The sequence below is a fragment of the Austrofundulus limnaeus genome, unplaced genomic scaffold (genome assembly GCF_001266775.1).
Source record: "Austrofundulus limnaeus strain Quisiro unplaced genomic scaffold, Austrofundulus_limnaeus-1.0 Scaffold191, whole genome shotgun sequence".
Classification (NCBI taxonomy): domain Eukaryota; kingdom Metazoa; phylum Chordata; class Actinopteri; order Cyprinodontiformes; family Rivulidae; genus Austrofundulus; species Austrofundulus limnaeus.
This window is the reverse complement of record NW_013952593.1, coordinates 581,226-594,699: the sequence shown is the minus strand read 5'-3', so window position 1 is coordinate 594,699 and position 13,474 is coordinate 581,226. Positions and strand designations below refer to the sequence as shown.

At 37.3% G+C, this 13,474-nt stretch overlaps 1 protein-coding gene across 1 annotated transcript in view; it reads left to right on the top strand.

Annotated features, from left to right (window-relative positions):
• Positions 1-13,474, top strand: part of arap2 (ArfGAP with RhoGAP domain, ankyrin repeat and PH domain 2) — a gene marked incomplete at its 5' end in the record, with an annotated part of 96,083 nt that overhangs the window by 43,918 nt on the left and 38,691 nt on the right. Inside the window, 5 exon segments of the mRNA XM_014018386.1 lie at positions 5,146-5,209; positions 5,764-5,927; positions 6,424-6,636; positions 7,268-7,373; positions 12,191-12,338. Coding sequence (XP_013873840.1) covers positions 5,146-5,209; positions 5,764-5,927; positions 6,424-6,636; positions 7,268-7,373; positions 12,191-12,338 — 695 coding nt within the window.

Genomic DNA, 13,474 nt, shown 5'->3' with positions numbered 1-13,474 from the left:
GGTGGTGGTGGTGGTGGTGGTGGGGGGGGGTCGAGGCTTTTTTCTCACATGTCATCCAGGGAGKTTTGATAGCTGGCAACCCAAGGTCACCAGCTGCAGGGATCCAATAATAAACATAATTGTTTGGGGCAAGCAGCCTGGTTTTCTCTGCTTTGAGTCTTAACTGCATCTCTGTGTTGCAAAAAAAAAAAACAATGTTCCAAATTCCAGTACCTCCTCTCCTCTCTCCGTATGAAACTTTACCCAGTTGTGAACTCACTCCTCACGGGCACGCTGCTGAACTGTGATACCCGTCAGAATCACATCCAGTTTGCGACTTATATCCCCCAGCATTTGAGTTTGTACATTCCCAGTACGGGAGATCCCATCCACGGTCCCTGACAGCTTTTGACATTCCTGGACTGCTGTCAGGATCACTTTTATTTTCCGATAAACCAGGACTCCCCCACAGCCTATCAGCAGGAATCCATTTATCATAAATCCAAATATGAACAGATCTTCAATGTCTTCGATGGTAAGCGGGGCCAAACCAATGAGGTTCCACCCCCAGGACCCAGACACTCGCCCGGCCACAACCATTCCACTCAGACAGCTGAGCTCCCCACGCTCCAATCTCAGTGTGGAAAAAAATAGTGTTGATTGCGTTCAGAGATCAGTTGACCAAATCCATAATTCCTTTTGTTTTCAGATGATAGGTAGAAGAAGAAAGGCTTGACACAGCTGCAAAGCAGGGAAGGAGGGACAGGTTCGGGAGAGAAAGCAAAAAAGCATCCGACTCCTCTGAAGACCAAGCAGAAAAGACTGCGTGGCTTTCTATTTAAATTATAGTGTGCTCGCAAAAAAGCACAATGCGAACGCAAACCACACCAAATGAAAAATAAAGTCCGCTTTTGGTCCAGACCAAACAAGTGGACCAAAGGMCTTYCCTGRTGTGAATGCACCCTAAATCATAGAACCAGCCAAACTGTGAGAAATAAGTGTGATATAGCCTGGAAAATACAGTACATTCAGATTTTAGATTGTTTGGGGGAAAATAATTCACATCTTTGTGCTTACAGATAAGCACAAATTCTATTGGATTAACCATATGAAGCTGATGATATAAATGATTGAATTAGTGGTTGCATGAACTATTTAAACCTTTTTTTGTTGGTCTTGGCCTCACTCAGACTAGCCATTATTTCTCCAAACTGAGATATTTTAAAGCGCCATCTACGACTGGTAAAATCTTAATTGATTATAACCTTTCCACATAACCTTGTTTTTTAAAGCTTCCATTCTAAATCAGTTTAATACATCAATAGGAGAATTTGCCAGGTTTTACTTGTATCTATAATAACAGCATGTGTTACCTAATCCCACAAGAAGGAGTTGCTACCAAAGTAGTGGAAAAAAAGAGAGGAAAATACGAAAAAGAAGAAACAAAAGCCCAAAACGTTTTATTTTGTAATGAAAAGATCATAAAGATGTAGTTTTTGGTGAGAACAAAGCTGCAGACTTTAGGTCTTTATCACACAAACATTATTAAGTAATGAAACATTTCCCACTGAGCTGCTCGACAGATGAATGAGGATTTCTGTGTTTGTTCCAACATCTATGACAAGTGTTTTGCATTTACCTGATAACGCCGTTAATAAACCCCTCTCAAGTCAGTCTCTTAAGTTCTTTGCCTTTCTTTTCTTGTCACGTGACTCCGACTGAGAAATGCTTTGCCCTTGAAAACGTGCCAGACAAAAACAAAAAAGCCTAACCACCATCAAAAAACACACACACACATAAAATAATAATAATAATAATAAAAAAACATTTGTAAAAGTAGACTTTTGGGGGATTAATTGATTTTGCTGTTTGGCTCAGCATCCAAAGGCCCGTACAAAAGACTTGTCAGTCAAAAATAAAGGCAGCTGTCTTTCTCGCCAACAGTCAAATTAAATAGTAGACTTATCAGGATGTTTAAAGAAATTAAATGTTTTTATTTTTCTCGTGGCTTGGTTGTAAATTATCCTTTAAAGAAATACACTGCATGGGAAATTTGGCTATAAATACCAATGTTTAAACTCTTGTTGGTAATTACAACATACAGGTGTTTATTAAGACACCAATCAGTCTCCTTAAACTATAACTTTGTTATTCCTCTAACTTTGTTTCAGTTCTTTTTCATCCTTTTGCCCGTTACTTGAGCACAATCAGTTGGTGAGTGTGATGAAAGTGCCAGATGTTGTTGCTAGGAGATTTGAGCAGAGCCGTGTCTCTCTTGTCTTCCTTTCTTTCTTTTTTTTTGGACTTTCTCTGTTGTGTGTGATTGTTGCCATGATCCAAGCAGCTGTTTGAAGCCCCCAAAGAGATTATGGCTGAGCTTTTGAGTCCCTCAGCACAGTCCTTCTGTATCTCGCTTTCTTATTCCCATTTCAAAAGATTGATTGTGCAGATGAAGAATGTCAGTAACTCGGAAATCTGTTTTTCTTTTTCTTTTTTTATTCATGCATTGAATACTGCCAACAAAGCAGTTGTTTGTATTAGCAGTTAGACCTTTTATGTAAAGATTGAGGACAATTAACACCAGTAGTTATGCCCCACTTTGCTTTCCTGTTTAAACTGCCATCAGTAGGGCAGTGGCAGAAAGCCTGAATTCATGTTTCCCATTACAGCAACAAAGCACCTTTGCATTTTGCATTTCCCACTGTATTTACTACATTGTTCGTCCACTTTTCTTTCCACTGAGTTTCTTTTAAAAGGCTCTCCAACAACATAAAACTGCCAGTGAAAAGGAATGTTTACCTTGCTACAATACAACATCTCCATGTGTGTTATATTGAGCACCAATGTAGTCCGTTTTGTTGATTACCTTCACACTGGATGACCCAGCTACGCTCACCACAACCTACATGACCTATTAAAATTTGGCTACAATTCTCTCAGACCATGTCAGAGTGCAGACAAATGCTACAATGTCCGATGTCAGAACAAGCTAACTTAGTGTTGGCAGTGGTGGACACCAGTCCGCTAATGCACAAATCCGCTAATTGCAGACCTAAATATTTTGTTTGCGCTTTAGCGGTCTTACTACTACTACTACTACTAATAATAATAATAATTTATAACTCATAAGCGGATTTTCACTTTCTAAAAATAAAATGCAGGACCGCTAATAACTAATTATCTACCAATCATCATTATCTCATTATCTTGAACAGCGGAAGGTATGGTTGTCAATTAATCACAAAACATGTGATCTATCCAAAGCACCCCTCCCAGTTAAACACACATTGGAAAGGTATACATCCTTGCTGACAGTTGCTCTCAGTCTCGGTTCTCATTTCCCACAATGCTTTGTGTTTCATTACGTAGCAGGAAGGCAATGTTTAGTACTCCCTTTCCCAGCAAAAACAGTAAACGTTTGTAATCCATACTAATATTTTGTATTTATTGATTTATTTTACTTTACAATCCGAGCTCCTTTTTAAAAAAAAAAAGAATAAAGTTTAAACGCTGGAGATCAATACTTGACGTAATTGGTCGGAGCAATCCACCAACGAGATTAGACAGACATCTAATGGTCAACTGGAGCAACTACATGGAAAACTTTCATTTCCCGTCACAAATCAAATCCGTCATGTACCCAGAATGCATCGCTTCAGTTTTCCAACAAACAGTTTTAAAATTACTTTACTGATGCTTCTTTAATGAAAAATCTACAACAAACAAAAGAAAAAGACAAAGAAGCAGCCGAACTAGCAATCCTAAACAACTTTTTAAAGAATCAGCCGAACTAGCAAGCCTCAACAACTTTTWAATTTTTACACCAGGAGCCAAAGTTCTGTTTCAGGAACTTCCGCTTTAAAATTAGCTTCCGCTAGTTTTCTATGGCATAGCGGTTTTGAACTTGCGGACCTAAATATTTTCATAAGCCCTTTAGAAATTGCGGAGCTAATTTTTGGGTTAGCGCTGCCCACCACTGCCCATTGGTTTCACGAATGCATTGGGTTGTTTTTTGACAAAGTTTGTCAATTTGTTTGTCTAGGCGCATGGTTTTTAGGCCTCCATCATCTTTAGCCTTGGTAAGAAGGAAGAAACACCATCTGTATGAGAGGACTACGGTGAAGGGATTCCCTGGGCAAAATCTTAACCACATCCACCCTATTTTCTTTCTCGTCCAACAATCCTGAGCACAGTAGGAACAAGTGGTTGTTACTTGGGGTCCAAAAGGCAACTGAAGGATGGCGGAGCATAGCACAAGATTTACTGACACTTAGAGAGTGTGGAATTGCCATGGCAGCTGCGTGATGAGACCAGGCTGGTAGCTGTTGCGAGAACAGTAGCAGAATGTGATGCACATTGCAGCAGCACTACCAGGAGTGTTGCAATAACAAAATGATTTCAGGACAGGATGGATCATGGATAACCATTTTTATATTACCTACTTTTTACTTTCGGCCTTTAAAGATCAAAACTGTGGATGTGGACTTTTTTCAATGTACTCTTGTGTGACCTTGGGTTCTTCTACGGGTTGATATGTATGACTGTAACATTATTACATTAGGTTTTTGCAGTTTATTTATTGATTTGAATGCTATTTTTTATTACCTGATAGTGTGTGTGTCAAGGAAGTGTAATAAGAAGTAAATGCCTTAATACATATCAATCCAAATACTGTATCTTAGTGTTTCCTTGGTTATTGTTTCTGTCTCTGAATATCTCTTTGCCTAACTATGATGACTTTTGGAGAACTTAATTTCTGTCTGGAAACGAGTGGTTGTTTTCCAACACAACAGACCTTAGGACATTAAGGATTAGACAAAGCCTTAAAACCTGGATTTGCATGAATTAATGTCTAAAATATCTAAGGATTCAGCTCATTATTGTCTTTAATATTAAGATGATTAGTTTCGTGATTTATGGGTGTATGTCCAGAGGTGTCATTTGGTTGACTCAAATAGGAAATGTACACTGCTTCCTGTTAGTAACAGAATAATCAAATGCCAAGTTTACCTCTAGACCTTTTACAGTGTTTATGCAGTTTATGTTGATTAAACAGCTGTCATTGCCAAATTTAAAATGTCCTCAAGAAATTACTTTGCAGTAAAATTGCAAAGCTTTGTAACCTGATTTTTTTCTAATTTAATTGGTTGCCCTTTCTCTCCACAGCTGTCTCGACACATACTGAGGGCGAGGACAAGATCCAAGTCCTGTTGATGGTGGAGTGTGGAAGGTATGACCTGGAGAAATGAAATAAAAAAAAAATCCTCCCAAAACTTGCTAATTGGCATCTTTTTTTTTTTTTTTTTTTTTTTTTTTTGGAATCTGAAACAGCGAGGCAACATTGTTAGCTTCAACTTTACCTTTTTGTCTTGTTAGTCTGAATGCACTTCACCTACTGTAACGATATGTGGTAATTAAAGCGTTGCTACACTGCCTGCCTGAGATAGAAAGTGGGAGTTTAACACACCACAGCCCTCGCACAAGTGGAGAATTTTTTTAAATTTTGCTTCCCTTTTATTATAACGCAACAAGACTTTGTGCTTACTTCGCTAATTGCTGTTTGTATGTTTTTGATCAGACCTCACGGGAAAGCTCCAGTTGTTTATAGCTGTGTGTTCTGCAGAAGTGCTTTTGGATTCCTTTAATCTTGTTGGTTGTTGTTTTAATGATTTAGAAGAGCCTTATATGTGAACTTTAGGTGTTGGAACACCAAACATCATGTTGTGCCTTGAAATCATGGCTTTCCACCCTCTATTTTTTCTTCTCTTCCTTTTTTTTAAACAGAATACTTTACATCCATGGCTTCAACAAGATGGACTTCTCACTGTGGCACTCGGCCATCACGCTGGCTGCTGGCACCGATGGCAAAGCGCTCGGTGACCAGCAGCTGACGAAAAATGGTGTCCCCATTATAGTGGACAGCTGCATTGCTTTTGTCACTCAGTATGGTGAGTTTATTTGGCAGCACAGAGAAAGGCAAACAAAAAAAAAAGAATTTTCCATGACTAATCAGTTTCTTGTTCAGGAACTTATTCATTCAGCAGACAACACACACACACACACACACACACACACACACACACACACACACACACACACTTACACACAGTATTTTTTTAGACACCTTTTATTTGTGTGGCACTACTGTGGGATTAGTCCAGAAAAATTTAAGCACAAAATCTATTTTGCATTGAGTCCTGCCTTGGCAGTGCATAATAGACAGAAAAATGTGTTTGAAACCATAAAATGGAAAAGAAGGTTAATTTACCTCAAACCAACATTTCATCCTACCTGCAATTTAAATGCTAATGTGTTTATGTAGTTCTTTTTTTTTTTAATCCTACAGCTCAAAGTCACCGTAAGGTTGTGTAATTCTCTAAGTCACAGAGACAAAAGGGATTCTGGTAGTTTTATTTTTATTCAATCATCATCTTGTGACACCAGGTTTGTGCCAGGAGGGGGTCTACCAGAGGAAAGGGGACCCTGCGAGGGTGTCTCTCCTCCTGGAGGAGTTCACCCGCGATGCGCGAAACGTGAAGCTGAGGGAAAAGGAGCATCACCTGGAAGATGTGACCGACACCCTGAAGAGCTTCTTATCCCAAGCAGAAGATGCTCTGCTGACCAAGGAGCTTTATCCGTACTGGGTGTCTGCTCTGGGTATGTTAGGTGACAGAGGAGGAAGAACGGGTGTTTCTGAAATGCAAGTTTTGAAACCTATAGGGTTTGACGTTCTGATATATTACACATTAAACCAATTTTCATGTAAAATATTTAAAAAGTACCAGAAAATGTTTGTATGTTTTGGTGGATTTTGTAAAGTAGTTGGTTTGTAGACAAATCTGGGCAAGTACTCGCTGATTACTAYAATATTTTGTCTTTTCATAAAACAKCCMAGCAATATGGCTGCCAGCACATGTTTAACACTTGAGTTTCACCAAATGAGCCGATTAAATCATATAACTGTCATTGCACAGATGAAGCCATTTTAGCAAAATCTGACCATTTCCACTAAAAAAACTGCAAACTATTTGATTTGTATAAAACTATAAATAAATATGTCTCTTTATCCATACTCCTAAATACTGTAGGATTGGGTGATATTGGCAATAAAATTATCAGAATGAACAAGGTGACAGTTTACAGATGACAACTGTACTGGCTTTTATCTTTTTTCTTGATTATTAACCTTGTGTTCAAACATATACTTACAAACTATCAGTCAATTTCTACATTATCTGATAAGATTTTGTCCAACCCTACTCCTAAAACTGTTTKTCTGCTTTTGCAGATGAGAAGGATGAGAGACGAAGGGTGAAGAAGTACTCCACTTTTATAGAGAGTTTACCAAAGATCAACAGGTCAACCCTGGAGGCTCTGCTGCAACACCTGTACCGGTACACACAAGCTCACACTGACACATTCAGATTGATTTGTATTGAGTTTATTTTACACCTAAAAGGTCTGTAAGGTTAATAAGGGGGCAGCTCTTTTCTGAAAACAATGTAACATTTGATGTTTTATAAAGTTTCTATAAGTTTGGCTTCAACAAATTTTAGAYTGTAGCCTAAAGTTATTCGTTGAAGTCGTCTTAAAATCCATTACCCTGCAAAAACACCCCTGTCTGGTCGTAATTACCTCGCTCTGTATTTTGTTTTCTATTGGACGTATCTGGGCTGCGCCCTTTGGGAAAAAGGTGTTGGAGTCCAAAAGGGAGAGAGAGAAAAAATAAATAAATAAAAAACGCCATCAGTTTAAATCACCATCACACACAAACACTCCTCTGGCAGAAAGTGGAATTTCATATCAAATTTGCTGACAAAGCAGCTTCCCTGCAGGTTGTGTAGATATTTTGTGTGTTTTTAGAATGTGAACGGTGAAACAGACTGCAGAATACCCTACTTTTCTCTTATTTATTTTTATCTCTTAGTTTTTTTCCTGCTCTTCTCTTGTGTTTCTTTCTGTTCTTTGTCTTGATTTAGCCCACTTTAAATTATTATTGGGCATGGATKATTTTATATTAATTTCTCAAACAAAATATGGATGCTTTTAATTACTTAAGCTGATTAAGGGTAATAGGGTTTCGTTAGAGGCAGACCTCAGTTTTTATTCCTAATTGTTATTAGCATGTCTTTTTTCCCTGAATCAAATARCAATAAAGCATCTCGCAGAGCTTTAGAACAAATAAAAACAACATAATTTGTTGTGTTGCATGTTGTTTTCTGAGACGTATTCTGAGAAGTTGTACATCTACAAGTCTCAAGGTGTAAAATGTAGCAAAGTATAGTTCATTTTACAAGTCTTGAGTTGKATCTTTTCTTTGTTTTTAGCCTGCCAGACTTTATTGTAATTGTTTAAAGTAGTTTTTAGTGATAATTCTCCAAACTTCTCAATAATGTTATGATATTTTTCTTAGCTTTAATAGCTTTAGCTTTTTTCACCTATTGAAAGATAGTATCTCACAACAGTGAGTACACCCCTCACATTTTTAGAAATATTTCATTATATAGTTTCATGGAACAACACACTTTGATGCAATTTATTCAATKAACAGCTTAAATAATAGTGAAAATTTCCTCAAAGTAACAAAATTTAGCTGTTTTTTTGCACTAAGTCCAGCCATAAATGTGTGTAAACCTCTGGCAACAAAAGTGAGGGGTGTAGTCCCTTTTTTGAGTTACTGTATGCTTTTGTGCTTTTTTGTCACTGTGTCCTCAAAAAATTTCAGGTAATGAAGTAAATGAAAGAAAACAAAGGTTGAAAATTTCTAAAAGTAAAAAATCCTGTAAAGGCGTGATGGGACATGAGAGGTGCTTTATTCTTCAGTTGATCAACTGTATGACGAATATTTATGCTAATTCCTCTGTTATAGCCTAGCCTTCTTATGCAATTTTGCTTGATTCTAATTTCCCTTCTCTGCTCTGTCTGGGCTTTCTCCCATTGACATGGATTTCTCCTATAGATTTTCAATCGGGCCAATCAGCGAACGTAAAGAGGAGTTCTAAATGATGATGATGATTTTCTGCGCTGTTGTTGTCTACCTGTAGCTTAGCAATGGCAGTGGAGTAAGTGACTGAAATCATTCAGTCCATAATTACAAGGCTTCTATATTAAATTAAATTTGTCTCACAAAGCTGCAGCACTCGTTTACAGCCATCTTGTTTGGCTCGGTACTTCTCTCTTCCAAGTCGGAGATGGTTGTTTACAGCGCACACAATTTCCGGTTCGCTTCTTAGCTTAGCTTCCTTCACGGTCGAGATGGTGCACTACATACATCACGGCCAAACGTTAGCGATTGGGTAAAATCTCCAATAATTTTAAACTTCAACAGAGGCCACGCCTCCAGCAAGAAATCGTTTCTCAATAGCCGAGAGTCTGGACCCTCTGTACGAAGCAAAGCGTAGAACAAGGGTTTGGCTTTTACCAGGCTACTTCTGAGAGTACTAAAATCCACATTTCTGTCAAATTTTGTTACCTCCTTTAAAAAAAAGTGAACAAGTAGGGGATTAGTGACAGGCTGCTGGGTAAAAAGTTAGTACTTAGTCGTCAAAATGGCTATGTTGGTTCTTTTGCTAGTAGCTAAGGTTGTCTGTTCTGTGTCGACACAACTTTGATCCAAATACATGTAAAACCTTTTGAACATTTACTGTTGATATATCTTCTCCGTTGGAAATCTGTAATTGTCACAAAAAAGTTGGTAGTAGGCTACTCATGCAATACTTAAAGCTTCAAGCGGAATTGATGTCAAGAAAGAAAAAAACTTAAGCAAGACTGGAAGCCATTAAAGCCACCTTAAAAAAAGAAAAGAAAAAGTCGTACTTTTTTCTTTTTGGCAAAATGTAAGAAAATAAACAATATTTTAAGATTTTTTAAAACCAGATACTGTAGGCTTTTACTAAAAAAAGGCTACTGAACAGAAAGCATTGGTCACCACTTTCACCATCTTGTTCATTCAATAGTTCTGAAAAAACAACAACCATTTAGTCATATGATTCCCTCTTCCTGTCTGCTGACCCTGTTGTAACTAAAACAAAAGTTGAATTGTAGACCTTTGCTGTGTTGATCATAGAAGAAAAAAGTACAAAGTCTCAAGGTGGTGTACCCGAGTTCCCCTCAATTGGCTATTTGTATCCTACTGATTAGCCTGTTGTTCCTTTTCTTCTCTTACGGCCCACTCTGCTGTGTGTGGTTTTTAATTTTTAATGATTTTTCTTTTGTATTACCAATCTGGCAAGGTTCCTAGAGTTAGTCATAAATACTGTACAATAAATATGCTGCCGTGTCCTTCAAAATGCATGCTTGAATGGGAAAGGATGCTTACCTCTGACGAAGCTATGTCCTTGGGTGGAAAAGGATAAATAAATTTTATATTGTTTGGAGAGCTTGCTAGTATTTTGTATCAAAGACAGAACGTATGGCAYATTATTAAAAACCCAGACAATTAGCAACACGTTGCTGAAATCCTCATCTTAAAAAATACTATGTATTTTTTTTTTAAATTTCTCTGTTTTTTTATTTGATTCAGATCTTTTGAAGTGTGAAATTCGCTCATCTTCCTTGTTTTTGTCAAGATCATCATCRTCTTCCTCCACAGCTCATAAATTCACCAAAATTCCTTCGAAAAATGTTGCTATTATTGTCAGAGGTTTCGGAACAAAATGAAAGTTTTAGTTTTTTGACACAAAACCACCCACTTCCAAAAACGGTAGCAACTCATCAAAATAAAAGTTGTTTAGTGATATGATTTACAGTTTAGTGRTTTGTCCCTAAACAACACGTTGATTTTATTTGCCTCTGACATTACAGAACCTTCGATGTAACTATTGCACACACGTACATTGTGATAATGCTCAAACAATATGTTGCTCTGGTAGAAAATAGGTGATAATGGATGGAAAAGTGGATAAATAACCATAAAATTACACACAATAATCATGTGCAAATTAGACCATGATGCAATGGTTAAAAAAATTTGTTTGCTTAAACCACTCTAGTCTTTTTTAATAATCTTGTGCTCGGACCCATCAATTTTAAGTCAATCTGGTCTGAATTAAAGTGCCTGTGACATCAAGTCTGTCTAATAAATATGAATGCCTTTTTGGAAAGATAATATGGATAAGATATTGCAAAAAAAAAAGTTCACGCTGCTGAGATGAACCATTGTTGAGATATTTGGATGTGAAGAAACAGGAAGTGATGTCAAAGGGCCTGCATGAAAATAGAGCATTGCTACAACAACTAACACAGACTGTAGAGAAGAATCTAAAGTTTATTTAGATCATTTTGAGTCTATCAGAGAGATAAAGAGTCAGAGTTCAAATAATATTTAGAAAAAAAGAAAAAGCAAAAACTTAACGTGTTCCCTTTTGATGTCACTTCCTGTTTCTCTTTGGCTGAGCCAAGTTCAAAAGAAAATCTGCCAGTTTTGTAACAAAATATATAAAATCAAGTTTCTTAAAAATAACAATGTTTTCTTTGACTTTTTGTATTTGAAGATAGTGCCCGTCACAGGCACTTTAAATTCAGGTTGTTCAAATACCTATCTACAACAGGTAAGATATTACCTGTTTAAATTTTTTCCACAGAACCCTACTTCAAACAGTCTGAATATACACTTTTAAAATGATAGATTTTCAGTGTTCACACCCGACTGGATTTATGTGCACRATACTTCAGTGACAAAAACAAGCTGGTGTGGAATAAAACTAAACCAGCCTGTTTTTAAATTAAAACTCTGCAAACAAGAACAAAAGCATTTACTCGACAAAAGATCAAATTTAGTACAGAGCCAGAATCACACGCTGGATCTCATCCTGCTGCAACATCACAGCACAAAGCTGCTAGTTGTTCCACCTCTAATTGGATTAAGAAGCAGACACTCTGCTGTCCTTATGTCTCATTCAGTGATGCTCACATTACACACCACTCCCTCAGATACCTGCACTGGTTGCAATTTAGCTGTTAATTACACAAACTCTTTCAGGAAGATTTAATTGGCCCGGGGCTGAGCTTGGCCTAAAGCCTGGCATTTGATTTTGTTTTAAATGCGTTCGTGCCACAGTTAGAGATCAGGAGTGCGCCTGTGCAGAAGATGTTGGCAGTTGTTTTTGAGCCGTGTTACTCTGTTTCCGTTGAAGGTTTCTCTCTCTCTCTCTTTCTCTCTCTCTCTCTCTTTCTCTCTCTCTCTCTCTCTCTTTTTTTTCTTTTGGTTCAGGATACAGCAGTGCTCCCACCTCAACCAAATGCCAGGTGGAAAACTGGCCACCGTCTTCTCCGCCTGCTTGTTTCAGACTCGGGGGCAAACCTCACAGGAAATTAGTGTGGTTCATGACCTTATCAGCAACTACGTTACGCTCTTCAGTGTGAGTCAACAAAAGCCCTTTCTTTTATTTCATTGGACACGGGAGACATAACAGAAGCTTTAAGCTGCAATTTGTGACTGATTATGGGTTTTCCTGCTGTAAGTTAGATAACATCCAACATTTTATTACATAAACATACATTGCATAAGATTGAGAAAAAAACAGACTTATGCTATATTTGCTACTATTGTGGTTTGAGAATTGTTTTGTGGGTATTTAAGCTGGATTCAAGACACATCTCTAGAAAATGCTGATGACTTAAAGAAAAGCAATGGGCTATGCAAAAAAGGACAATGTAACAGTGATATTAGTCCCCTTGTATTGTTTGTTCTTTGGTTTTCCCTTTTAAAATACAATGAGAAAAATCTAAACAAGATAAATGATAATTGCAAAAGTAAATGCTGCAGTTTTATTATTTATTTATTTATTTATTTTTTAAAGGTTAAAGCAAAGATAAACTATTTGGTTAGTGCACCATTTGGCACCTTCTGGCGGAACCGGAAATCATGGCCTGAATTTGCATTTGTCTTATTTTGGAGTCAGTGCATCTCATTGAGAGCTGATGATTTTTCCATTAAAAAATGCTTCAGTATTCCAAGTGATGTAAAATAGGGTTTGAGCAAAGCCATTGGCAATATCTTTAGGAATGATTTCCATTTTTAAGCAGCTTTCTGACATTTCTCGGTATCTCTACATATTAAAACTATATATTTTTTATATATATATTAGGGATTCACCGATATCAAAATTTCAGCCAATATCGATATCCGATATTATTATCGGTATTATGCTGATAACCGATTTTTACCGATCATTCACAAACACACAAATTTATATCCATATACGCACAAACACACTTGGGTCTTTTTTTGATACCGTAAATAAACGACCAGTCCTCTGACATGGCTCTACTTCAGTTATTCCTGGCTGCGCAGCGTCAATATCACTATCACGATCAAACAGRTACCACTCGACCAAACATTTTGCCTACTACAACAAAACCACAAAACTAAAAAATGGAAAATGTATATCGGACATTAATATCGGCCTCTTTTTACGATACAGATATTCTAAAAAATGAACAATATCGGCTGATACCAATGTCAGTGCTGATATATCATGCATCCCTAGTAAAT